This window comes from Eulemur rufifrons, chromosome 17 (assembly GCF_041146395.1).
Source record: "Eulemur rufifrons isolate Redbay chromosome 17, OSU_ERuf_1, whole genome shotgun sequence".
NCBI lineage: Eukaryota > Metazoa > Chordata > Mammalia > Primates > Lemuridae > Eulemur > Eulemur rufifrons.
In genome coordinates this window covers 64,766,271-64,791,657 of record NC_090999.1, presented here as the reverse complement: position 1 = coordinate 64,791,657, position 25,387 = coordinate 64,766,271, and the positions used below count along the sequence as shown (strand labels likewise).

Below are 25,387 nucleotides of genomic sequence, written 5' to 3'. Positions count from 1 at the left end.
TTTTATGGATATGAAATAAAGGCATCTTTTCTTACAGATTTTAAATATAAAATGCTATCTACCTCCGAGGGATTCATCAAAAAATCGGATAATTTATCAAAACCCGTTTAGCATAAATACACTCACCCCCATGCTGTAGGAGCAGCTTGCCAATTTCTACATGTCCGTTTGACAGTGCATCATGCAAAGGAGTCACCCCGTCCACTTGAGTGAGCAGATCTACCTCTGGACAACGTTGCAAAATTTCCTGGACACACACTGTGTTGCCATAGTTACAGGCTTCATGCAAAGGCGTCCAGCCAGCATTGTCTAAATTAGAAATCAAGGCAAGTTTTAAAACAGTAGAAGTAGGACTTCTGGTAGTAAAGTATTGATGTTCCACTTCTCTCATCAGTGTGACTTTCTAGGTACTTCATCTACAAAAAGAATGCTTTGGTTAAAATGCCAAGGGTGTAATCATATTTCTACTTTTAAGAAAAATAAAATAAAAACAATTTTAATATATTAATGTTGGGATATTATCAAAATATGGACACCAAAAAAAATGTTCCTATACCATTAGCTATACATCAATATATGATAAATTTCTTGGTTTTGCTAATGGCAATATTTTAAAAGATATCTTAGGTTAATTTACTTGAATAATTTTTCTTAATGTGACATAAAACTATTTAATATCACAAGTATTAAGACACTGGATTAGACCATAAAGATTTAAAACTTACCTTTAACATTGATGTCTATTCCTGGCAAAGAGAGAAGAAGAATCAATTTCTCCACTTGGTTATTTATGCAAGCTCTATGCAGGGCTGTTTCTCCTGCCATAAAAAATTAATAGATTATTCCAGAGAAGACAAGATATCAACTAAAGAAAATAATCAAAGGGCATGAACTAGGAGATCTGGCCCCATGCCATAAAATTATTTATTGAGTTTTCCTTTTGACTGGTTTAAACATCTCTTGCATTAAAAAAGGGGGGGAGGGGAGGGAACCCCACCACTCCATAGAGCTTCTGTTCTGTTCTATCAGCAATTCAGCAATGAAATTCTACGGCAAAAGGTTTAACACAGGCATTGTCTCCCCCTAGTTCATGGTTTAAAGCTTCAATCCTGCTATAAAACCCCCAAATGATCAGAGAACACCAAAAATACAGGGTTTTGCAGCAATAAAAGTTTAGAGTGCAATTGCCCTCTCTTAAATGTATTCATGAACCTACGTTAAATGTATGGCTCTTTTTTATACAGCATTTATAGCTTAATTCAAATGAATGTTTCTGGCTAAGCACGAGTGCCTCTACACACTCAAGTATAATTCAGAACTTCAAATCCATTAACAGATGGTTTGCTGCTTCTCAATAGGCTGTCTGGCTTGGCTACAGCAGCACAGAGAGGGAGAAATGGAGGAATCTTAATATAAACACACACACACACACACACACACACACCACACACACACACACACACACACACACACACAGCAAAAAATCCCTAGTACCATTTAAAGCTGAACAAGGGTAACAAATAGAATGGCAAGGTTTTTACTAGAAGGGATGCAATTAGTGCCTGCTGGCTAAAATTGTCTATACCCATCTCTGTATAACCAAGATTAATAAGATATAAATGATAATTTAAGAGGAATTTTTTAAAAAAAGTATAAGTGACTGCTTAGGAAACAAAATGGAATACTGAATCAAATTTGTTCTTGCTATAAAATACTAAGTAGCACATTTTGATAATGTTCAGTTTTACAGATTATCTCTCTGTAACTTCTACAAAAACATTTCTTTTACATGCATAAAAAAGCTTTTGAAGTTCTACTTATTATTTCTCAATTTTCTTCCTTGCTCTCAGTTCTTTCTGGTGTTCAGCCTAAAGTCATTCATATCCATTTTACTTTTTGAAACTATTAAACAAAGAGAAAGGATACTGATTTGTGAAATTAATATCCAAGTTTTCATCTAATATTTTTCATATTTTGAGTTAAATGGGCAGTTACTATAAATTTGTGGTATGCATTATGAACTTATGTTGAAAGATTATAAGGGCTTCACTTTCACTATTTCCATGAATGTCATAATGTTAATATCTGTATTAAAAACATGACATAACTCGAAAGAGACTCAGTAATTTATTTTGGCCAGGTATAGACTTTTGGAAGATAACTTAAATTTGTGAGTTAAGAGGTGTCTAAGTAAAAGAAGTGCCAGAGGGAATTATTACAACACTATTCTTGTTATTCCACCCTTTAGGTACTTAGGTTCCAGTATAGTTAGAACCAAAAGCCAAACACATTTCATAGTCTGGGCTCAATGCCTGGAAGAAAAGAGCCCATATGCTTAACACAGCTATGTAACATAGCCTACTCCTCATTCTTTGTTCACAAAATGTCTAGGACTGAAAGAGATGAAGACTGAATTATACTTTCAAATCAGAAGACACTGATCCTAAGCAGCACAGGTTGAGGTGGAATAGAAAAGTAAGGCGGGCAAGTCTGGAATGAGCTCAATGAGTGCTACGCTGTGTTTCATATCTGGAATGGCAGGGGCAGAAAAGAAAGGGAGGAATACTCTATTATACTGGGTATTAAACAATCACTTTCTTTGTATAAATGACAGTTCAAGAACATAATATGCTATCCAAGAAGGTATTTCCTGGACCTAGTCCAATATTTAAGTTCAAGTATTCATCAGCGCAAATGTGTGAAACTTGCAAGTATTGACTACGACCATGAAAAGTTCTTAGCATAAATTAATTTAGATACTTGGAATACCTTTTAGATTAGTCTTGTGAAAATTCATCTTTGTAACTAAAGAGGGGCAATTCTCCTTGGAACATGACAATTCTCCTTCTGACTTCTTTTTCAATTTTTTTAAAGATGAGGAACATTTAGTAAGGTTCAGGTCTCTGAAAGGAAAAGTAAGAGATAATGAAAGCTTGTTTTGCAGCAAGGCGTGCCAGCATACATTAGACGGTGAGTTCTTTTAAGTTTAGCCTCTTTTTAATTTAAACCCCCTTATACTCATTCAATCTTTACTGCTTTCTAATTTTAAAATTTAATTGTACAGAAACAAATTCTAGTGTACCAATTTTCATCTTATTAGTCACACCCCCAACTGCCCACTAAGTTTATCAATATAGAATAGTGGGGGAAGAGAAAAAGACCATGTAAATCATATTTGGCAGAGAGAATAAAGTAGAAAGCTAATATCAGAATGCAGGCCTCTGCTCTCTGTTCTTATTTTCATATTCTGATCCTATTCTCTTCTTCCTCTCAGAGAACATTTCTCATGCTTTCTGAGTTTTACACAGCAAACTTTAGAGGAGGTTTACCCATTTTGGGAAAGCTATTACAAGTTAGGGTGTCTTACATGCCTGTGCATTCTGAAATCCCATCTATATTATGGAAAATTAGTAATTCAAATCATAGGGTAAAAACTGCATAAAACAATAATTTGCTGAACAGTTTTAGTTCTTTTGGGAAGTACTTAACAGAAAGAAAGCATGTACCTTGAATTACATAAACAGAAAATGTTGATCATGTGTAATTATAGATCTAAAACAGAGTTTTTTCCTAATCAATATAATTCAGACAGTACTATAGATGACCATAAAGTTCAAGAATTATGTTGGAGAAAAAAAGCTGTACTCCAAAATAAAGCCCAGTTGGAATACCAGCATCACTTACGTTAACTCTGGCAGCCCTTCGACTTGTTTCTGTTTAGCACCATTCACCATTAGTAAAGCTCTCTGAGATTCAAAACAAGGCCGCTGTCCTATTTTCTTTGGTATCTGCATCTTTCCAGCCCCAAGCACACCAGTTTTCCCCAAAGCTGGCAAATAGGAATATACCTGTTGCAAAATAATATTATATTGCTTTCACAACTACAAAGAAAGCAATAAAAAGAAATTACTTGATTCATTTCACCATTAAATATGGTTATATTTTCTTGATTTCATCACTGTGGCTGCCACACCATTTTGTTTGAACATGATTAAATATTAAAAAAGCTAGTTCCATGTCATTAAGTTAATACCATGAAGAAGAAAAATACTTTCTTAAAAATAATTATTTTTTCTAATTTGATTTTGATGCTCATTTAAGGAAGGTTCTTTTGATTAGCTCTATGCCCAATTTGTTATGATGCATTTGTAAATTTTTTATATGTATGATTTATGCACAATTGGTATTTTTGTGATTTCCATTTGATAATGCCCTTCTTCACCAGAAAATAAGCCTGGAATAAACAGACTAAGGAGCGATAACGTCCTTAAAGATAAGAATTGTTGCAAAATAGAGTTTGCTCAATCTGACCAATAAACAAATGTATTTCTCATTTGTTGAAGAAACTGCTAGAGATATTAGATACTACTTACATCTAAAGATACTCAAGATAAAACTGGAAAACCTGGGATCAAATGCAGTATAAATGTATGTAATGTTTTGCTTTTTATTTTATTCTTTAAAAATTTTTTAGAGATAGAGTCTCATTGCTACCCAGGTTGGAATGCAATGGCCTGATCATAACCCACTGCAACTTTGTATTCCTGGGCTCAGGTGATCCTCCTGTCTCAGCCTCTGGAGTAGCTAGGCCAACAGGTGTGCACCACTATGTCCAGCTAATTTTTTAATTATTATGTAGAGATGCAGTCTTGCCATGTTGCCCAGGCTGGTCTTCAATTCCTGGCCTCAAGTGATCCTTCCACCTTGGCTCCCAAAGTACTGGGATTACATGAGTTACCATGCTCAGTCAATATTTTGCTTTTTAAATACCATTAAATACCATGCAAAACATTTTTGGATTGAGCTCTTTCCAAAATAATAATCTTATGTACTATGGCAAATGACTAGACAACAAAGATCCTTATATTATTTTTCTGTTATCAAACCTTAATTAATCTCAAAAGTAATTAAAATTTCTATTCACTGATTTCACTACTTTTTTTTCCTTAAGAGAAGGGGTTTCACTATGTTGCCCAGGCTGAAGTGCAGGGTCTATTCACAGGTATGATCATAGCGCACCCTAGCCGTGAACTCCTGGGCTCAAGTGATCCTCTCATGTCAACCTCCCAAGAAGCTGAGACTACAGGCACATACCACTGCACTGGGCTTTAATAACTCTATTTTTGAGGTAGAATAATACCAGCTCTTATATACTAAGTCCACTTATTAGAAATAGCTAAGAATATTTTAAAATTGAATTTATGAACTCACTTCTTGAAAATTAAAAGAACTAGAATAGAGTGGTGCTTACCATCTTCTGAAGGGAAAGTGGCTCAGAAGAAACACTGCTGGAGCTCTGTAAACACAACTTTTTAAAGACTGCCTCTGCAACAAACATTTGAAGCCAGGAGGAGGAAAAGGAGCAAATGAAAATCTCTAATTCCTGTGAAGAAAAGTCTGTAAAACGAGTAAATATAGTTATTGCTACATCCTATAAAACTTTTTTCTACGGATTGTTTCCTCAGTGGATTTTATTCAGTCAAATGATGGTTCCTATACCAGTAAGATTCACCAACATGATTTTAACCACAAAAATTAGGTAATATTCCTACTCATTGCCTTTCAAGAAAAAATTTTTAATGATACATGCTCTCACATTTGAGAAACAATCATTCGTTTTGATTATTTCAAATACAAGTCCTGAAATTAGATATATACAGAATAGATAACATATGAATACATATATAAACATGGGATTTTATTTATCACTATGGTTTACCAATTAACATTAAAGATCTCTTCCCACAATAGGGTTGCTCCTTTGGAAAACCAGTACTTAGTTTTTAATTGAGCACACATGTATTTAATTTGTAATGATCAGTCTTGAGTTGATAGGAAGAAAGCACACGGCTTCCCCTGACAACACACATGAATCCTATCATTGCAGAAAAGGAGGAAAGGCACAAAGTAAAGAAGAAAAATTTAAAACAAGAGTGTGTATAAAGATTTCCTTAGCAGTCTGTACCTACTGTACTATGGGGGCGGGGGTAGGGGATTATTCTAAATGATGAAACAAAAACCACACAAGAGCCTTCACTCTCTTTTATCCAGAAACCTCAAGTGCTCCAGTAAGATGAACATACATAAATATACACTTGAATTAAAAGTGATTAAAGGACTAGACTATTTCCCATGTAATCTATTTATTGTTATAAATTCTCTATTAATACCCTGTATAAGTAATAGAGTAGATAGTACAACGAAATAAAGAAAGAATAAAAAAATCCCAACCCATAGGACACTGTCTTACCTCAGAGTTCTGGTAAATGTTGTCTTCTGACAAAAACACTCTGCCCTGACTTTGCTATACTCCTACTTCAGGTTCTGTGTTCCATGATCACTTAATATAGAGTCAGCACACCAATCTTAATACCTAGATTTTCTTGTTTGGAGCACTTATCATTTTTAAATGATGTATTTACATTAACTTAACAGTCTGCCTCTCCCACTGAAAGCTCCAAAAAAACCAAGGAATATGTTTTGGTTCCCTCCTCCACTGTATATAAAAGTGTTTAGCTCAATGATTGGTAGAATGCCTATAAAAATTTGTTTAATAAATGGGAAAAAAAAAAACAAACATTTTGACTGAGAATCAGTAATGATATAAAAACTTATATTTATGGAAGAGGTTTGAAGCATGGAAAGAGATAAGAATAGAGATAAGAAAGCAAAAGTGAATAAAGTGAAAATGTACATTTATCAGGAAAAGACAATGATGTAATCTAAGGGCAAAGGAAGCTTTATCGAAGTTCTCTAAAGATGTGAAAACTATTATATAATAGTAAATCTTGATGACATGTTTTTTTCCCACTGAAACAACAGGAAAAGAAATAAGTTTAAGTCAGGACTAGCAAACTATGACTGGCTGCCTGTTTTTATGAATTTTTTTTTTTTTTTTTGAGATAGAGAAGGGTCTTCCTCTGTTGCCTGGGCTAAAGTGCAGTAGCATCATCATAGCTCACTGTAACCTCAAACTTCTGGGCTCAAGCAATTCTCCTGCCTCAGCCTCCAGAATGCCTGGGACTATAGGTGTACGTCACCATACCCTAATTAAAAAAAAAAAAAAAAATTGTGTAGAGACGGGGTCTTGCTGTGTTGCCCAGGCTGGTCTCCAACTCCTGGCCTCAAGTAATCCTCCAGCTTTGCCTCCAAAAGTGCTAGGATAAACAGGCATGAGCCACCATGCTTGGCCTTTATAAAGTTTTACTAGAATATAGCCATGATAATTTGTTTACGTACTACTGTATGGTGGCTTTCTAGTTACAACTGCCGCGTTGAGTAGCAGAGACAGAGACCATAGGGTCTAAAAAGCCAAAAATATTTACTACCTGGTATTTTACATAAAAAAAAAAAAAAAAAAGTTTGCAGATCTGTACTTTAAGTCAGTAATAAGGAATTTCAATTAAGCATAAAAAAGGAATTTCAGATAGTCTGACCTTAAAATACAGAAAGGAAACTCCTCCTGTCCAAAGTGTTTAGAAGCAAAAAAGAATGGCATCTATGTGGAATTGATGGACATGCCATCTGGTAGAAACGATTTTACTTATCTTCTAAAATATCTAATAATCTTAATTCTTGAGAGAACAATTATAAACAATTATTATAAACTGTACTATACCATTAATTTGATAGATGTGAATCTGAGTAGTGCCACAGTAATTATTTTTGTAGTTTCAAACTAGGAAACACCAAAACATCCAAGTTAACCATAAATGAGAAAGATGGACCAGTATCTTCAACTGGAAGTTATGTAACAGCCAAATCACGAAATCTTTACTAATGACTTATGAAAAACAAAAAATAGTGACTGAGTTGAAAAATAATGCAAACTAATACTTATTAAAAAAAAAAAAAAAAAGAGGGCATATCCACAGAGAAAAAGAATTGAAATAAAAGAAGTGGCAAACAATGAAATATAATGGACAAAAAAGGACATTACTGCAACATCTAGTTCACTTGTAGGGAAAAGTGTGGTATTCTACAAACTCCATAATAAACACTTTAATTTTGCATATTAGTTATAGAAAAGCTACTGTTCTCTTAAGGATAGACTGTTTACTTAATTTAACCTCTTGACAAAGGTTAAACATCAAGCTATACTAACAGAAAAATTAGAAAGATTTAGTTGAATGATTTTTAGAAATATGTTAAAAAATTTTAAATTGCCTAACTACAGCCTAATTTGAAGCCTAAGGAACCAACTCTGTATGTGTGTGTTTTGAGAAGGGTAAGGAAAGGCTTAGACGTGCTTTTCAGCAGTGATATAATTTAAATCTCATCTAAAGTTTTAGATGTTAGTGATCAAACATAGATCTTTGGGAGCAAAATAATCAGTCTGTCAATAGGATTATAACAGCAACAGTAAGGTTGAGTTTTAGCTGAAGTCAGTCACAAGCTCAAATTCTAGGGTTTAAACTTGTGATGTGAAAATGGGGAATAACACAGGATAACCAGGCCTTGCTTTAAGGCAAGAGAAATTCAGTAAAGAAAGCATTGAAGCTGATGTATAACATGTAGTAGAACCCTTTTAATACAACATTCATTATTTTATGCAATTGTCTAAACTATAAGATGACTTATATTTCCTTAAAGGCAATTACTATATATTAGAAAGACAACTATACTGATAGTCTCTAAAGCCACTGCTAATCCTCTACTGGGTCTCCAAACTCAAAGAAATTTCATTATGGAAGGAAAACAGGGATTTCTGTTAGGCAAATGTTCAGGTCTTATTCTAGCAAATAATGCCAGAATTCTGCTGTTTCCAAAAAGGATAAAAAAACACCAAACTACCTAGTAGGAATGGTGGGAAAGAAATGATAAGAAAGGGTTCTGAAGGAAGATTGAATTTGAGCTAAGAAATGTTAAAAAGTCATGCAACAAAGGACAGCTAGTCCACAAAAGGAACAGTAATCACCCCCTCAGCTCAATGAAAAAGAAAGAAAGAAAGAGATAACATGCTTTAGATAAAAATCTTCTAACTTAGATAGTATAAAAAGAGACCTCTCTTTGCAGAGGGCATCACTGAATAAATCCTGAACCCAGTTATAACCCGAATTCCTATTCTGGAATCTCTCTTCAAAGTATTAAAGTGATTGACAGCATATTCAAGAACTTTTCTTTATATAAAATTGAGAAGCACGGAAACACGTGTAACAAAATAGACTTTGGCAGTGTAAAATGTTGACAATTAAGTATATAAAAATCATCTTTCATATTTGAAGACCACAAAAAGCTCACTTGGTTTAAAAATGTGTTCATTTCAGGAATTTAGGATTACATAAATAAATAAAGGAAGAAAGGAAGGAAGGCAGACAGATTCTTCTTAAACTGGCTATGAAGTTTGGGAATGTACATAAGGTCTTATGGAAGCCTCTCTCAGTCTGGAGACCCAAAGGAGTTGGATAGAATTTTTCCAAGGTGAACACTGTAAAAATGAGTTCTGTCATCACATTTCTTAAATAATACTTACTCTTTACCCCACTTATTTTAGGGGAAATTTTAAAATTAAAGTAAATAATGGGGGAAGAGGAAGAGTGAGAAAATTATGAATATAAATTACTTCTATCTGCTTCATCATGCTTGTTTCTTGTTAGAGCACCAGACTCAGTGAAAAAAAATAGTAACAGCTTTTTATGTTATAATAAGAAAAATGACACAGCAATAGGTACATAGGGAAAATGTTTTAACCAGGGATATAATCCAAATTAATACAAGTGGCTTTATAACATAAGTATTCTGATTCAGTGAATTTCATTTTTTAATGATGTTAAGTGTTCATGCAGGAAAAGACCCGGGAATTGTTCACATGGCATACCTAAGACCAGAGATTGATAATGCTTTCTAGGCTGGGGGCGGTGGCTCATGCCTGTAATCCTAGCACTCTGGGAGGCTGAGGCGGGTGGATTGCTCAAGGTCAGGAGTTCAAGACCAGCCTGAGCAAGAGTGAGACCCTCGTCTCTACTAAAAATAGAAAGAAATTATCTGGCCAACTAAAAAAAATATGTAGAAAAAAAAAAAATTAGCTGGGCATGGTGGCACATGCCTGTAGTCCCAGCTACTCGGGAGGTTTAGACAGGAGGATGGCTTAAGCCCAGGAGTTTGAGGTTGCTGTGAGCTAGGCTGACGCCACGGCACTCACTCTAGCCGGGGCAACAAAGTGAGACTCTGTCTCAAAACAAACAAACAAACAAACAAAAAAAAAAAGAAAGAAAAAGAAAAGAAAAAGAAAAAGAAAAAGAAAAAGAAAAAAAAGAAAAAGAAAAAAAAGATGCTTTCTACTCAGCTTGAATGATTAGAAGTGTTAAAGGTACTGAAAATAACTCTTAACATGTAAGATTCTAAAAACTGTACATATAAAAGTGAACCTATCTCTCCAATGAAAAAGGAATAAACTGATTTTAAATTTGTCTAGTTAAATATTTACTTGTAAAAGATGGTCTAATTATAATTCTTAACTGTAGGATTAAGGAAAACATAATATTATATATAAATATATAATAACTCAATTCCAGATAGTATTTTCTGTACTATCATGTAATATTTAATTTTTACAAAATCAGCAAAATAATACATTTGAATAATAAATAATGTATGTGGGAGGAAGACTCTTGTAATGTTTAGAAGAAAATGAGAACACAAAATTACACATACAGTATGAGCTCAACTATACAAAAATGCTTAGGAACACCAGAAAGACACTAAAAAGTTAACAGTGGTTATCTGTGTAGGAGCATTATGGATAACTCTTATCTTCTTTATATTGTCTGTGTATCTGTGTATGTATCCATAATTAATTTAAGAAAAACTTCATATGAACATATGTTAAAAATTGCAGATTGCTTAAAAGAAATTCAGAACTACTTTCCAGGATTGGTCTAGGAAAAACAAAACATACACACACTTACCATCACATGAAAGAGAAATATAACTTCCTAAGTCATCAGACATGTGTCGCATCACATTTCTACCCATCTTAAGTCCAAGGAAAATCCAATAATCTATTGCCGCTCCAAGAATTCCAGTCAATAAGTAAGCTAATTCATGTTTGAAGACCTAACAGTAAGATAGAAAAAAACGTTACCAAAATATAGGATTTCTATCAGTGTTTATTTTGAGTATTTGTTCAGAGGCAAAACTTAGCTATTTAAAAATACAAGGTTTGCTAATGATAAAAGGTATTAAGAACCCTAGCAAACTAATACCCTCTCTTCTCCATTCACCCTCTACACACACACACACAGAGACACAACCCAAATGAATAGTTTAGAACAAATTTTTAAAATAATTTTATCTAATGCTGTCGAGCGCTTTAGTCAAGCAATAATTCCATTAAAATGAGGAAATACCTGGTTTCTGTGGATTTTTAACAAGAATATATGACTATAAAAGACAGACTTTCTACCCATACTGTTTAATATACAGTATTCTTTACATTTCTCTAAATGGCATTTTCCGGAAAAAGACCCTAGATGCACAAGGAATAAAAGTTTTAGTAAACAAGATTGTCCATTTGTTACAAGAAAATAGATTCACTCATATTTTAATTATTCAATTATATCAAATACTCATTACCTAATTCAGAGATGTACAGTGATCAGTTTTAAAAGTATATTGTTTTATAATACGTCAATAATTATTAAATTTCTAGAAAAAATATAGCAAGCATACAGCTCTTACTTACAATAAGTATGCTTCACCCTAATGTTTAAAAATATTTTTCTATTAACTTATTTTTTTTCCTAAGTACCGACCACCAGGAATGGTGGTATGTCTTTTTTTTTTTTTCCCTTGAGACAGGGTCTTGCTGTGTTGCCTGGGCTAGAGTGCAGTGGCGTCATCATAGCTCACTGCAAACTCTGACTCCTGGCTCAAGTGATCCTCCTATCTCAGCTTCCTGAGTCGCTGGGACTACAGGTGTACACCACCATGCCTGGCTAATTTTTACTTTTTATAGAGACAGGGGTCTTGTTGCGTTGTTCGGGCTGGTCTCGAACTCCTGGTCTCAAGTGATCCTGGCTGCCCCAGCCTCCCCAAGTGTGTCAGGATTACAGGTGTGAGCTATCGCACCCTGCCTAAGAATATTTTCCTAATCCATAAAGTTCAGTGTAAACTATGAAAACAAAGAAGTGTGAGAATAATATTCTAAAAACACCTTTGATTTAAATATAAACACTTTTTCAAAACAACATTAAAACTAGTTGAAATTCCTATATTCTTATTATTTATTGTCTGGGCATGTTGGATATGTGGGGAAAAAAATCACTAAATTAACAGTTGGGTAGAAGGCTCGTGAAGAGGTTTAATAAATGTTACAGAATCCAAATAGATTATAACTACTATGTTCTGCCATCATATGCCCAATATGGATGAGTGACAAAGAAATTCCTAGTACTTTCAACCCTTAGTGACAACTGGATTTGCTTCTCTTGCACTCAGCAAACCTGTTTCTTATAGGTATATACAGTATTTCATTAGGTATATACAGTATTTCATTAGGACATCATTCCTTATCTAATAGGAAATCAACACCATTCTTTGTAAATACAATATGTAGATGATCACTCTGAGCAAGTTAATCTTCACTTCTCACTGTTCAAGTTATCAAGAGAATATAAAACAGAATAGTCAAAATATATGTTTAAACTAGCCAATTGATTATGTCTATATGCACGGCACAAAATATTTCTTCCAACATGATATAGACCTGAGTATCAGCAATGACAGTACTTAGAAAGGAAGCAAGAGATTGGTAAATTTTTTCTGAAAGTATTCCCCATCTCAAAGGTATAGTACATCGGGATCACTTGAGACCTTCCAGGTTCTAAGACTCTAGAGAGGGAAGAAGGATTTTAGCCCAGAGTGAAGCCTCTTATGAAACCACAACCCAGCAGTCCATCAATTAAAAATAACATCAAATCAACCAGCTAGGATTTTCCCTGTTTTCTTATATAAATATACATACACAGCTAGGCGCAGTGGCTCATGCTTGTAATCCTAGCACTTTGGGAGGTCAAGGTGGAAGGATTATTTTAGGCCAGAAGTTCAAGACCAGTCTGAGCAAGAGTGAGACCCTGTCTCTATAAGAAAAATTAGCCAGTTGTGATGGTGCGTGCCTGTAGTCCCAGCTACTCAGGAGGCTGAGGCAAGAGGTTTGCTTGAGCCTAGGAGTTTTGTGGTTGCAGTGAGCTACGATGAGGCCACTGCACTCCAGCCTGGGTGACGGAATGAGACACTGTCTCAAAAAAAGTATACACATGCCTGAAACCACAACTGAATATTAGTATTGTTTAATATTAAATTTACCTTGATATTAATGCTATTAAGCACTTAGAGAGGGGTAGGATCTTGCATGATTTCACGGAATGACTGTAGCTCCTCTTTACCATAAGAAAGATCCTACCAAAGTTATTCTTATTTGTGTATAAACATGCATACTATTAATACTATATATTCATAATAGTGTTTATATAAAAAAACATTTTCAGACCAGGTTCTTGGATCCTTTTATACTATGTTCTTAACTCTCACACTCACTATAACCATAGGGCCAAGAGACTGTGCTATGGATTATAATCACTGCCACTTTAACAGCATATAAACAATGCTATTATTTCCAATAGAATGGATATATATGCTTCATAAATGGTCTAGTAAGAAAATAACAAATAGCTGGGCAAGATGGGACATGCTTGTAGTCCCAGCTACTTGGGAGGCTGAGGTTGAAGGATTGCTTCAGGCCAGTAGTTCAAGGTTGCAGTGTACTATTACACTGCCTATAAATAGCCACTGCACTCCAGCCTGGGCAACATAGTGAGACCCTATCTCTTAAAAAAACAAACAAACAAAAACAGAAAATGGCAAATAAACCATCAAAGGAAACAGCTTTCTTGGAATACTAAAATAATTGTTAAAGCTGGAAAAACAGAATGAATAACCTAGGAATTAATAAAGAGATAAAAGATAGACATGATTTGCATATATGACATATATTTATCTCAGAATTTCTTTCTAATATGTTAAATTCTATTACAAGACATTCTGTCAGTACAATTCTCTATCTGCCAGTACAGGTAACCTCCAGTTTATAAACTTGGTGATCTTCCAAACATTGACTAATCTGTAATGTAGAACAAACTAGCATCTTAGCCTTCTGACTCCCAGGTTAGAGATTTTCACAACATGCCACTGCAATACATGACAAAGTACTCTGTTGGAAAGATGCAAACATAATGCACATACTGTGCCTCTTCCTGTTTTAAACACTAGCATTTGAAAAATGAGAAAGTGTGTCACAGTGGAGACTTGGCCTCTAGTCAAGGCTTTGCCCTAACAAGCTGTAACACCTTGAATAAGTTAAACTCTTCAGCCTCAATTTTCTCATCTTTAAATATGAACTAGCTTCCACTTCTACCTATGTTGTAGGATTATCTTTAAATAGCACTTAAGGACATCTCAAAGAAAAGTGGGACTAGTAAAATTTGTACCTCCTACATAACCCTGACACAGCCCACCTCTGCTCTTTGCCAAAGAAAGCCCAAAGCTTTCTCAGATTAATGACAATGAAATTCATTGCCATTGTGTCACTCTGCAATACTTGCTGATTGACACTGTGACAAAACAATATTAGCATAAACTGAGGACTTCTGTTTAGCTAATGACTTAAATTGAATGCTTCAACTCAGCAAATCAAGAAACAAATGCTTTACAGTACAGAAAATGATGTCTGTGAACATGCATGGAATTCTTGAAACTGGTAACTGCCAAAAAGATTTAATTAAGTACAAGAATGAATTCTAACAGAAAGGTAATACAATAAAAGAGGCAGTTTTATATGAATTTAAGCAATTCAAATGTTAAATAAAATATTAATCTGCAAAATTCAAAACCAGCTCTCATTTTACAACTGATGCTACAATTTACTGCAGATTGCTTCACAAATATGTTGCTTTTATTTGTAGGTTTGAACAAAAATCTTCAAGTTAAATATGTATAAATCTGTTACTATTTACATCAGTGCTTCTTGAGTAATTTCTTATCTACGGTAATCCTTTGAAGACTTCGTAAAATTGTGAAAACATTAGTTTTATTATTGTTTTCAGTTATAAATGAGCAATTTCATTTATGTAATCAAATAAATGAAAAAAGAAATATTTTATAATGAATATTTTCTATCCTTAATGATTCAAATGCATAAAAAGTAAATAAAAAGGCAGATGATAATTTATACAGATACTATCAGCTTTAGCTTACAAGTACTATACTCAATTGGCAATGAGGTGTAGATAGTAATTCTGTATCAGTTGAATATTTTCAATTTCTATACATTTGCAAAATCATAGTTTTAAAATCAGATACATGTATGAGAAAGTGCCTAGTCAACTGGTTACTGTCACGTAGTAAAATTACTTGATCACAAAATAGTCTAGCTATACTCGGGAGCAATCTTTCCTTTTTAATGCTGATTTAGAAAAAATATTAGTGCTCTCAAAAGAATTTTCTTTTCTGAAGCATGCCTCAGACACCTGCTAAATAGAATTTTTTAACCCAGCAAGAACTTCTGTTTCTGGTAATGGAAGCTAGGTAATTCCTCTCATAGAAGAAAACCACAACTAAAAATGTTGGATGACATGCAAAACATCTTCTGAAAATGAGGTAATAAGTTACAAGAAATTGTTAGGCCAAGATCTAGGAAAAGGTAAAAGCTAAGTGAGGCACTCAAAGCTGGCTGATTTCGTCCTCAGTACTTTTGCTGATTTTAGGGAAAGAGCTGAGATATGAAACTGTTGTTTTCAGAGCTTAGGGGAAAAGAGGTTAAAAAAGAAAAGGCATGGCCCAAGCAAGGCCTATTCTCTAATAGGCTGAGACCCAGATTAAATCAGAAGCAAATCTACATGTATACATAGCCTTTTACTTCATCTGGACTACACCCTAGGGTCCCTCAAATGTAGATGGTGAATTAGGGTAGTCCTTGATTGGTAGTGCACCCAGGCACTTGGCAGAAGTTAAATAGAAATTCTCTCTGGAGGAAGATATTCTGGTCTTTGATATATATTATTTCTGCACATAATTTTTCAAATACAATTTACAGCACATGGTGAGTGATAACTAACTTGCAGGAGAAAATAAAAAACACAAGAGAAGGAAAACAGCAGAAACAATAATAGAAATAGACCCACAAATACTTCAGATATGGAATAATAGACACAGACTATAAAATGTTATTGCCACATTCAAAGGCAAAAGAAAACCTTGAAAGTTTTGTAGGGTACTAGAAGCCATAAAAACATGTCATAGCAGTTTGGAAGTAAAAAAGTCTAGAACTGGAAAAAATATAAAAGTTTAAAATGCAATGGTCATGTTATATTGGACACAGCTGAAATATACTGAACATAGCTGAAAGTGAACTGGTGAACTAAAAATTTGATGAAAAGACTCTATCCAGAATGCTGTAAGTATAGAAAAAAAATATATACATAGAGAGAGAGAAAGATGAGAAGGTAAAAAACACAGAGATATGAAGAAGAGGTATAACATAAGTTTAACTGAAATTTGAAAAGTAGAGGAGAGAAAATGGATCTGAGGAAATATTCGAAGAGAAATTATGTAAGAATTTTTCTTAGGATAGAACAGACTTTATGGCAGTTTGATACCAGAGCTCTCAACCCCAAGCTATTATATTTACTGTCCCTGAAGAAAATATCACCTAACTAGCAGTTATGGCATCGTAACTAGAAGTTATGAGATGTGGGTTATAAATAATAAAAGAACATTAACATATATAAAGTAGAAACTGTTACATGAACAAATCCACAAAATCAATTCTGAAGAGTTAATTAAATCAATTATAAAGTTTGATCTAATAGGTAATACAAAACACTATAAACAACATCTGTATTGTTACAACACCGGAACAATATAAATACATTCTGGCCCCTAATCTTATAAGGGGTCAAAAAGAAAAGTTTGATAAATTTCAGAAAGCAGAAATCATACTGGGTATAGTCTTTAACTATAATTCATTATTAGAAATTAACAAAAAAAAGCACAGCCAAACAAACAAAACCTATTAACAACAAAAACTTATCCATTTAGAAATTTTAAAACACTCTTTTAAAATATCTTTTGGATCAAAATGGATATCAAAACTGACAGTAAAAAACACTTTGAAAATAACAGTAAGACATTTTCTTACTTGATAACTAAAGTATCAAACCTGTGAAACGAATCTCAAATTGTACTCCAAAGGTAATTAATATTTAGTGAATGTATTAGGAAAAAAGATCCAAACATTCAAGAAGGTAGAAGAGAAAGAATTAATAAAAGGAAAGAATTTAAAAGAGAAGAACAGAAATCAATCATAGAACACAAGAAAAGTAGACAATAAAAGCCCAGATGATTTTGAAAAGGAGAAAGGAAAGGTGACTAATGTTTATTATGCACCCAAAATGTACCACAGTATGTTGCTATGCACTTTACATGTTTTACCGTATTTAATTTTCCCAATTACCCTTCAGATAGATAATACATTAAAATCATGTTAACACTTCTAAGGACAGGCAAAATCTACTTTTAAAGAAATATTTCAGATAATAAATACTTGACAGCCAGGAAGGCAGACATAGCTTTCAAAACAAGCAAATTTTTTTATTAGTAGTACCCCTTACCAATATATGGATTGATTCAATTTTTTTAATCATAAGTTCCTTATAAATCAAAATGTACAAAAGTAAAAAATCTAGAATGGTTAAGCAACTAGAGATTTATTAGCAGTAATGATCATATATAACTGTGCTTAGCTACTACATCCAAATGTGAGATGGTGAAGGAACTAGTCTTCAAGGACCTTTTACCTTAAAACTAAATTCAGAAAACAATGACATATTTGGGTACATTTTAATTTTTTTCAAGTAATTCAAAGAATAAAGGGAAGAAGAAAAGGTATAAAATTCAATGCACTTTTTCCATAGACCATTACTCATCTGTAAATTAATCCTACTTACATCATTAGACTTGCATTTTTCCTTGTGAGAATATATAGTCCATTCCAAAAGCATATTTACTGGTTTGGTCAAAAGCCCAGATGTTTCGCTTCCTGACCAAAAGATTTCAAGAAGAATTGCCTTCCCTGTTATTTTTAGACTCTTAGAATCTGACCAGTCATACAACCTAATAAAAATATGAACAAAAAGTATACTTTATGCCACTTCGATCATGACAATTATTAGGCATGCCTTTTGTCAAAAAAAAAATATGCCAGCAATTTTTGCATATGGAAAGGTCATAATATATAAAGATTATAACATAATTATAATAAAGGACAAAATATAAAAAATGGCCTCAGTTCAATAAAATTACCCACAATGTACACACAGTAATCTAAGTTTTAGAGCATGAAAAAAATTTATCACATTATAGATTCAGTGTTTAAAACTAGTGTAGCTTTTTACTCAAGCATTCAATTACTAAACAATTAAAATCTAAATTTAGAAAAACGAAAACACTCTAGCCTCTCTAAATGTAGAGTGAAAAATAAAAACGTGAACTCAGGAAAACAAAAAAAGGGTACTGCCACTGAAAAATGTGTCTGGCTATATATTTTGAAAATAAACCTACTTTAGAATAAAAACAACGTGACTTTTTAGAAATATGAATATAAATGATTATAGAAATGGTACATAATACAATACAATTATAGAAAAATGTGTTTTTTTGTGATTAAAACTTACTTTTGACTCAGATGCCGTACTTCACTTTCAATCAAATTAAAGAAAAACTTGAGCAGTGTCAGGTGGAGCACCTTAGAGTCAATAATATTTTCTGAGATTTGATGACAAAAACTTTCATTGAAAAGGCAAGATCTGAAAAACATAAACCCGACAATCTATACCATACAAGGAATTCAACGAGTGATTTGTGAATAAAGTATTTTTTAGAATACTGTTGAAATTTAAAAATTTTTTCAACAAAATATAAAGCAAGTTCAACAAAATTTTGTTAATATTTTCTTCCCTTAAAAGTTAAGCAACGTCAAATAATTCATGGCTATTCAGTTCTTAATATAGATCTAATTTCTCCATTTTTCAATGATCATGGTATTTAACAACTATTGAGTACTCTCCCTTTGTACTCTATTTCACTGATAAGAACTAATTATGAATTTCATTTAATACTTTTGATCCAAATCACCAGCTAAGCTCTCAAACAATACTTGCCACAATCCTTCTCTTTCTTACCCAAGATTATTTTCTTTTTTATTATTTAGCAAATGAAGGTTGTTTGGGCTACTTGAGAGTTTTAAAAATTCAGTATTTTATTTTGTTTCCATCTTCTATAGCTGTCATTCCAATACAATCTTCTATGACAATGGATATGTTTTACTGGATATCTGAAATATGGCTTGTGTACCTGAGGACCTGAACTTTTAATTACTTAAACTTAATAAAATTCAATATAAATAGGCTAGGAACAGTGGCTCATGCCTGTAATCCCAGCACTTTGGGTCAGGAGTATGAGACCAGTGTAGACACATAGCAAGACTCTGTCTCTACAAAAAATAAAAAAAACTTAGCCACCCATGGTGGCACGCACCTGTAGTCCTAGCTACTCGGGAAGCTGAGACAGGAGGATCGCCCGAGTCCAGGAGTTTGAGGTTGCAATGAGCTATGAGCGCATCACTAAATAAAAATTGTTACATGTGGCTAGTAGTGGCTACTGGGTCAGACAGCACAGTTCTATAGTATATTTTTAAATAAAACATAAGACTACGCAGAACTCAAAGACTTACAGAGATAGAGTCTAGGTAACAATATTTATTACAATCTCCCAACTTTCTTATCAATTATATAGACAATGTACTTGTAACTTTTTACCTCTGTCTCATATTTAATCTGTCTTCTTTTTGAATACCACGTTATCAGGTTAAGACGGTCCACAGCAGCTATTAAACTTTTTTTTTTAATAATTTAAAAAAATTTTTTAAAAATAGGGAGTGAGGTTCAATTTCTTCTTCTTCTTTTTTAAAAACAAAGTCTCACTCTGTCGCCCTGGGTAGAGTGCAGTGGTGTCACCTGCCTCAGCCTCCCAAGTAGCTGGGACTACAGGCACAGGCCGTGATGCCCAGCTAATTTTTCTATTTTTAGTAGAGACAGCGTCTCACTCTTGGCTCACGCTGGCCTCGCACTCCTGGCCTAAAGTAATTCTCCCATCTCGGCCTTCTAGACTGCTAGGATTACAGGCATGAGCCACCGCACCCAGCTGCAGCCATTAAACTTAACAATTTATTTGATACTCAAATCTGTTCTGTAAGATGCCCCATTCTCATATAGGTATTCAGTCTGTCTGAAAACTGACATAGGCAAAGTCTTTTTTTCCTTTCTTTAAAAAAAAAAAAAAAAAAAAAAAAAAACAGGTATTATGGAATAACTTAAATATATACAAAATTAGAGAGACTAACATCACCCAACTAATTTATATGCCTACCACTTCCCTAGGCATCTTACCCCCATCCCCCAATGATTCCAATTATTTTGAAAAGAAACCTGGTATTTCTGTTTATTAAACAGTCTAACTTTAAGCTGCCCAAATTCTATCTCCTGTCATATCAATTAATTCATCCAGACATTTGTTAAATAATTACTATGTTCCAGGCATTATATTAGACACTGAGAATAGAGATGTTTAAGACTGAGCACTTATCTTTAAGGATGTTACAGACTAATGTGAGTGACAAACCTAACTCAAAGGAAAGAGCAAAGTTAGAAAGTGGCATCTGAGTTGCATTTTAAAGGATAATTAGAAGTTGGGCAGTTGGACAGATATTTGTGAGGTGGCAGGAATGGGGGGTGGGGGGCAAGAGAGAGAGAGAGAGAGAGAGACAGACAGAACCTAAGAAAAAGGGATAGGAAATAAAAAATAGTCATTGGGCACATGAGGGAAAGTGATGTAGATGAAAACAGAGACATATATACGGGTTAAATCATGAAGGGTCTTACATGTTTTGCTAAGGAATTTGAACTGTCTTCTATAGGTGATGTGTGAATCAATGAAGGACTTTAATCTGGGAAATGACAAGATCACTTTGGAAAGAGCATACTGGGGGGTACTTTGGAAGATAAATTAAAGGGAAAAAAGTAGAATTAAGATCAATAAAGCAGCTATTGCAACAGTCCACGTAAGAAGCAATGAAAACTCTTAAATAAGACAATGACAGTGAAGGAAGAAATAGATTTGGTAATTAAGAAGGATGCCAGCCACATAAACCATATTTCCTCATATCCTATACCTATGCTGGCTAGTTTTGCTGTGCTGGAATTACATTTACATATCAGTCACCTTCGAAGGGCAGGAACTGTTATTTCATTTACCTTTTTATCTCTAAAATGTAGCCTTGTGCCCGACTCCCAATAAGTACTCAAACATTTGTTGAAAGAATGACTAAATGCATGCTAGCTACATGATTAGCTTACTTCAAATATATCACAAACCAAGATGGTACGTGAATCTTTATGATCTCAAAGAGCTAACCAAAGGTCTACCCTTTGCCTGGCAACTCAAGTGTCCTTTCTCTCTCACTACTATGGACCTCCTAAAACTGATCATTTTATCATCATTTGGATGGTAAGGAAGACCCTTCCTAGACAAATAAGGGTTGTCAGATATAGAGAGATATCAGAATAGGAAGGGGAAAATTCTAAGTTCTGTTAGGGAGAAAGAAAAAGAAAAAGGAAGGATTTCTACAGACAATAAAATACAAAAGACAAAGGAAGGCCTAGGCAGATGACAGCATGGGTAAAGGCATGAAAGAGATGATATATTTGGGAAACATTAAGTTCTGTTTCAAAATTCAAAATTTGTAGCTGAAAAAATACAACTGATGCCCTAAATACCAAACAGAGTCATTGATGTTTACACTTTTGATGACCAAAACTAATGATATGCATATTCAGTAAATTAATTTTCTTCATTTTAAAGACAATGTACAAACTTGTAATTTTGTTAATAAAAAATAATTTGGCTTTCTAGCGAATCCATTTCATGCATTCACTGAACTTTTATTTTTTTAATAAACAGATTAACAAACATGACCAATATAGATTTGCCCTTTTTATAAGAGTTTTGCAATAAATATAAAACACATACACTTTTCTAAAAATAGAAATATACTTTTTTCATCAGTTTCTAAAACAATACATACCATAACAACCACTAGATGAAATGTAGCATCTTCATATGTGAAATTCCTTACCTGATAAGCACTTCTACTAAAGACCATGCTCCTTTCATACAAGTTGGACACTGAAACAACTCTAAGTAATATTGTGACATGGCTGAGGACTTCCAAGGAGGATGCAGGTGAAGAAGAGCTGACAATATATGAAAGTATCGACCAGAAAACGTATCTATGTTATCCTATTATGTAAAAATAAACAAACAAATAAAACACTATAGCTAAAGGAACAGTTTCACCAGCTAATTCAGTTTAAGACTAGAATAACAATCCTGGCCTAACTTTCTTGCTAAATATATATGTTTGGACAAAGGAGATCAGATGGGGATTAGCTAATTAAATACAGCAACTGAGAGAGAGGCACACTCTAAATATGTACAGTTGACCTTTGAAAAACATGGTTTGAACTGCATGGGTCCACTTGTATGTGGATTTTTTTTTTTTTTTTCCTCCAATAAATGCAGTTGTCCCGTTGTATCCACAAGTTCAGCATCTGCAACCAAACATGGAAAGAAAACACGGTATTTGTGGGACACAAAACTTGTGGATGCGGAGGGCAAACTCTTCTTACAAATGTAGGTTCTGAAGAACCAACTGTGGAATTTAAGTAAGGGTGGATTTTGGTATCCAGGGGGGTCCTGGAATCCATATCCCACGCTACTGAGGGACAACTGTATCTACACATTAGGTAACCTGAGCTGTTAGCACTAGTTTATATAAAAAGTCCAATATCCTTTTCATGATTATAGTGAGATGAAGAGTTCCCAGATGTCACCTGAAAGGAATTTCTCATGCAAAATTAGTCTGACATGGCTTATACCTGCTATGTTTTCAAATTAGGACCTTGATGAAGAACATGATTAGAAAGTTACCTTTGAATAGCTACTCCTACTGGTTTTCACAGTTTAAGGAGTATGTTCATACATACTCTTGCATACTCTATGCATACTACAAATTAAAATGTTTATTATCAATGTACTAAAGAATCAATTTATGAAATGGCATGCTAGATCATTTTAATCTGAATTTCATATTAGATACTTTACTGCCATGAAAAAAATTACTTTTTCCTAAGACAAAATTATCTTAGAAATCTTGAGAAAATAATAAGCTAAAATATTCAGAGTAGTACCTAGTATATAGTTAGAAAATAGAAAAGTTTAACAAATAGGTACTGCATTTCTTGGTAAAATGAAAAAAATAAACACTGAAAAGAGAAACTGTAAATATACAAAAAATGAGAAAATGTTCACATTTTAACATTCTTTGTAAAAAGATTATAAACCCTTAATACTGCTCTTACCTGTAGAACATTCTCTAGAAGAGCATGAAGAAGGCAAACAGGAGGAATATATTGTGCTTGCAAAGAGGAAAGTTCCTCAATTGCTTCTTTAAAAAATTGTCCTTCTATGAGGCTTTCAATTAAATTTAATACCCCTCTGGGAAATTCAGCATTTTTAACCTAAGAAAGAAAAGATTCTGTGACTCAAAGAAAAGAAAAGCGAAATTCTGGTACCAAATCTTGAATTACTAAGGAGTTATAACTTCCTTATCTATAAAATGAAGATAACTCCTGCCCTCACTACTTGACAGGGCTGTTATATAGTTCAAAAAGGATGATGTATATGAATGTGTTTTTTTTTTTCCCACAATATAAATTATTGTTATATTTATTATTTTCTGTTCCTTTAAACAATAAGGGGAAATACTACCTCTAAAAGAAAATTTGGAGTAGAAATTTGCAGTTTGGTTGATAAAGAGGAGACTTCAGAGAGCTACAACTACATAGTTCTTTAGGTGCAAAATTATTTTTTGGTTTTATCTTAAATTTGAAGACAAACTATGTCTATTATGATCTCCTAAATATATTAAGATATCACCAAACACAATCAATATTTGGAAAAAGTAGCAATTGTTACAGAATCTCAAAATCATTCTGAGAATGCATATTTATATAACAGAGTTATATAAAATTCATTTAATCAAAATATTTTTTAACAATAAAAGTAACTACTCTGAATAAGCTGAGAATCAAAACTACTCTGAAAGACTACATGGAATAAAAAAATCAATTTTAAGAGAATAATAATATAAAAGAAATAATATACTTTTGTAAGTATTACACTAAAAAATTCTAATCTAAAAGTAGTAATGAAGAAAGTTCTGAAATATGAGAATAGGGATACATATTTCACCTGCATAAGCACAAGGTAAGTTTTTAATACTTGTGATCAATTTTTACTACTGTATGGAAAATTTTTTTTTCAGTTTTGACAGAACATTTCTTTTTCCTTTTGATTACAGAAACTATATTAAAAATTTTATAGGAAGCTTTCTCGTACAGATAACACATTCCTTTAAATAAAAATAACTAATAACAACAAAATACAAAGCTTCTTTTTTGCTCTGATTACCACCTGACTCCAAAGCCCCTTACCTCTACATTGTATACTGGTTGCTTATCCATTCTAATGCAGTTGTATCTGACAGCCTACAAAAAAGCAACCACATAATTAAAATTTAACATTATTAGGTTGAAAAATACATTTCAGTTTACAAAACATAAGAAACATACAAAACAGAATCATGAACACATTAAGAGGTATAATTAATCTGATACTCATGTTTGCTCAAACTAGTGACTTCCATCATTCAGGAAAATGGCATTCTTATGAATATGAACATTTTGTCCATTTTCTTCTTCTAAATTAAGATAAGAGATAAAGTTATACTCACTTAGAAGATATGAAGAGGTCCATTGTCCTTAATATCGTAATTATTAGAAATATAAATGGGGAGAACACTTTGTATAAGGGTACATGATAAAAAATGTCAGTGGTTATTTTATAAAATCCTGTGTAAAATCTCCCTCTACTGTTTTACAATATCTATAATTGAGTATTTAAAAAAATTATCTTGGAAAAATATCTGAAACAAATATAATAAAGAGAGAATATCCTGGAAGAAGAGGGCGTCAAGAAGGCTGAATAGAGGTGTCCAGCACTCACCTCACCTCCACAAAGAAGGACTAAAACAGCAAGCAGATAATCACAGGTTGAACAGAGCATCTAAGAGAGAATGCCAGAATTCAGCAGGGGAGGCAGGATACCCATGAGGCATAAAAGGACAGGGAAGAGAAGCAGCTAGGCCAGCTGGGAT

At 33.4% G+C, this 25,387-nt stretch overlaps 1 protein-coding gene across 1 annotated transcript in view; it reads right to left on the bottom strand.

Moving 5' to 3' along the window:
- The window catches only part of SLF1 (SMC5-SMC6 complex localization factor 1), a 58,926-nt gene that overhangs the window by 3,296 nt on the left and 30,243 nt on the right, over positions 1-25,387 (bottom strand). Inside the window, exons 9-19 of the mRNA XM_069491899.1 lie at positions 24,666-24,719; positions 23,532-23,690; positions 22,247-22,410; positions 18,729-18,860; positions 18,003-18,168; positions 10,908-11,055; positions 5,252-5,397; positions 3,685-3,848; positions 2,770-2,903; positions 726-818; positions 127-309 (exon numbers count right to left, since the gene is read on the bottom strand). Coding sequence (XP_069348000.1) covers positions 127-309; positions 726-818; positions 2,770-2,903; positions 3,685-3,848; positions 5,252-5,397; positions 10,908-11,055; positions 18,003-18,168; positions 18,729-18,860; positions 22,247-22,410; positions 23,532-23,690; positions 24,666-24,719 — 1,543 coding nt within the window. The remainder of the gene's footprint in view (positions 1-126; positions 310-725; positions 819-2,769; positions 2,904-3,684; positions 3,849-5,251; positions 5,398-10,907; positions 11,056-18,002; positions 18,169-18,728; positions 18,861-22,246; positions 22,411-23,531; positions 23,691-24,665; positions 24,720-25,387) is intronic.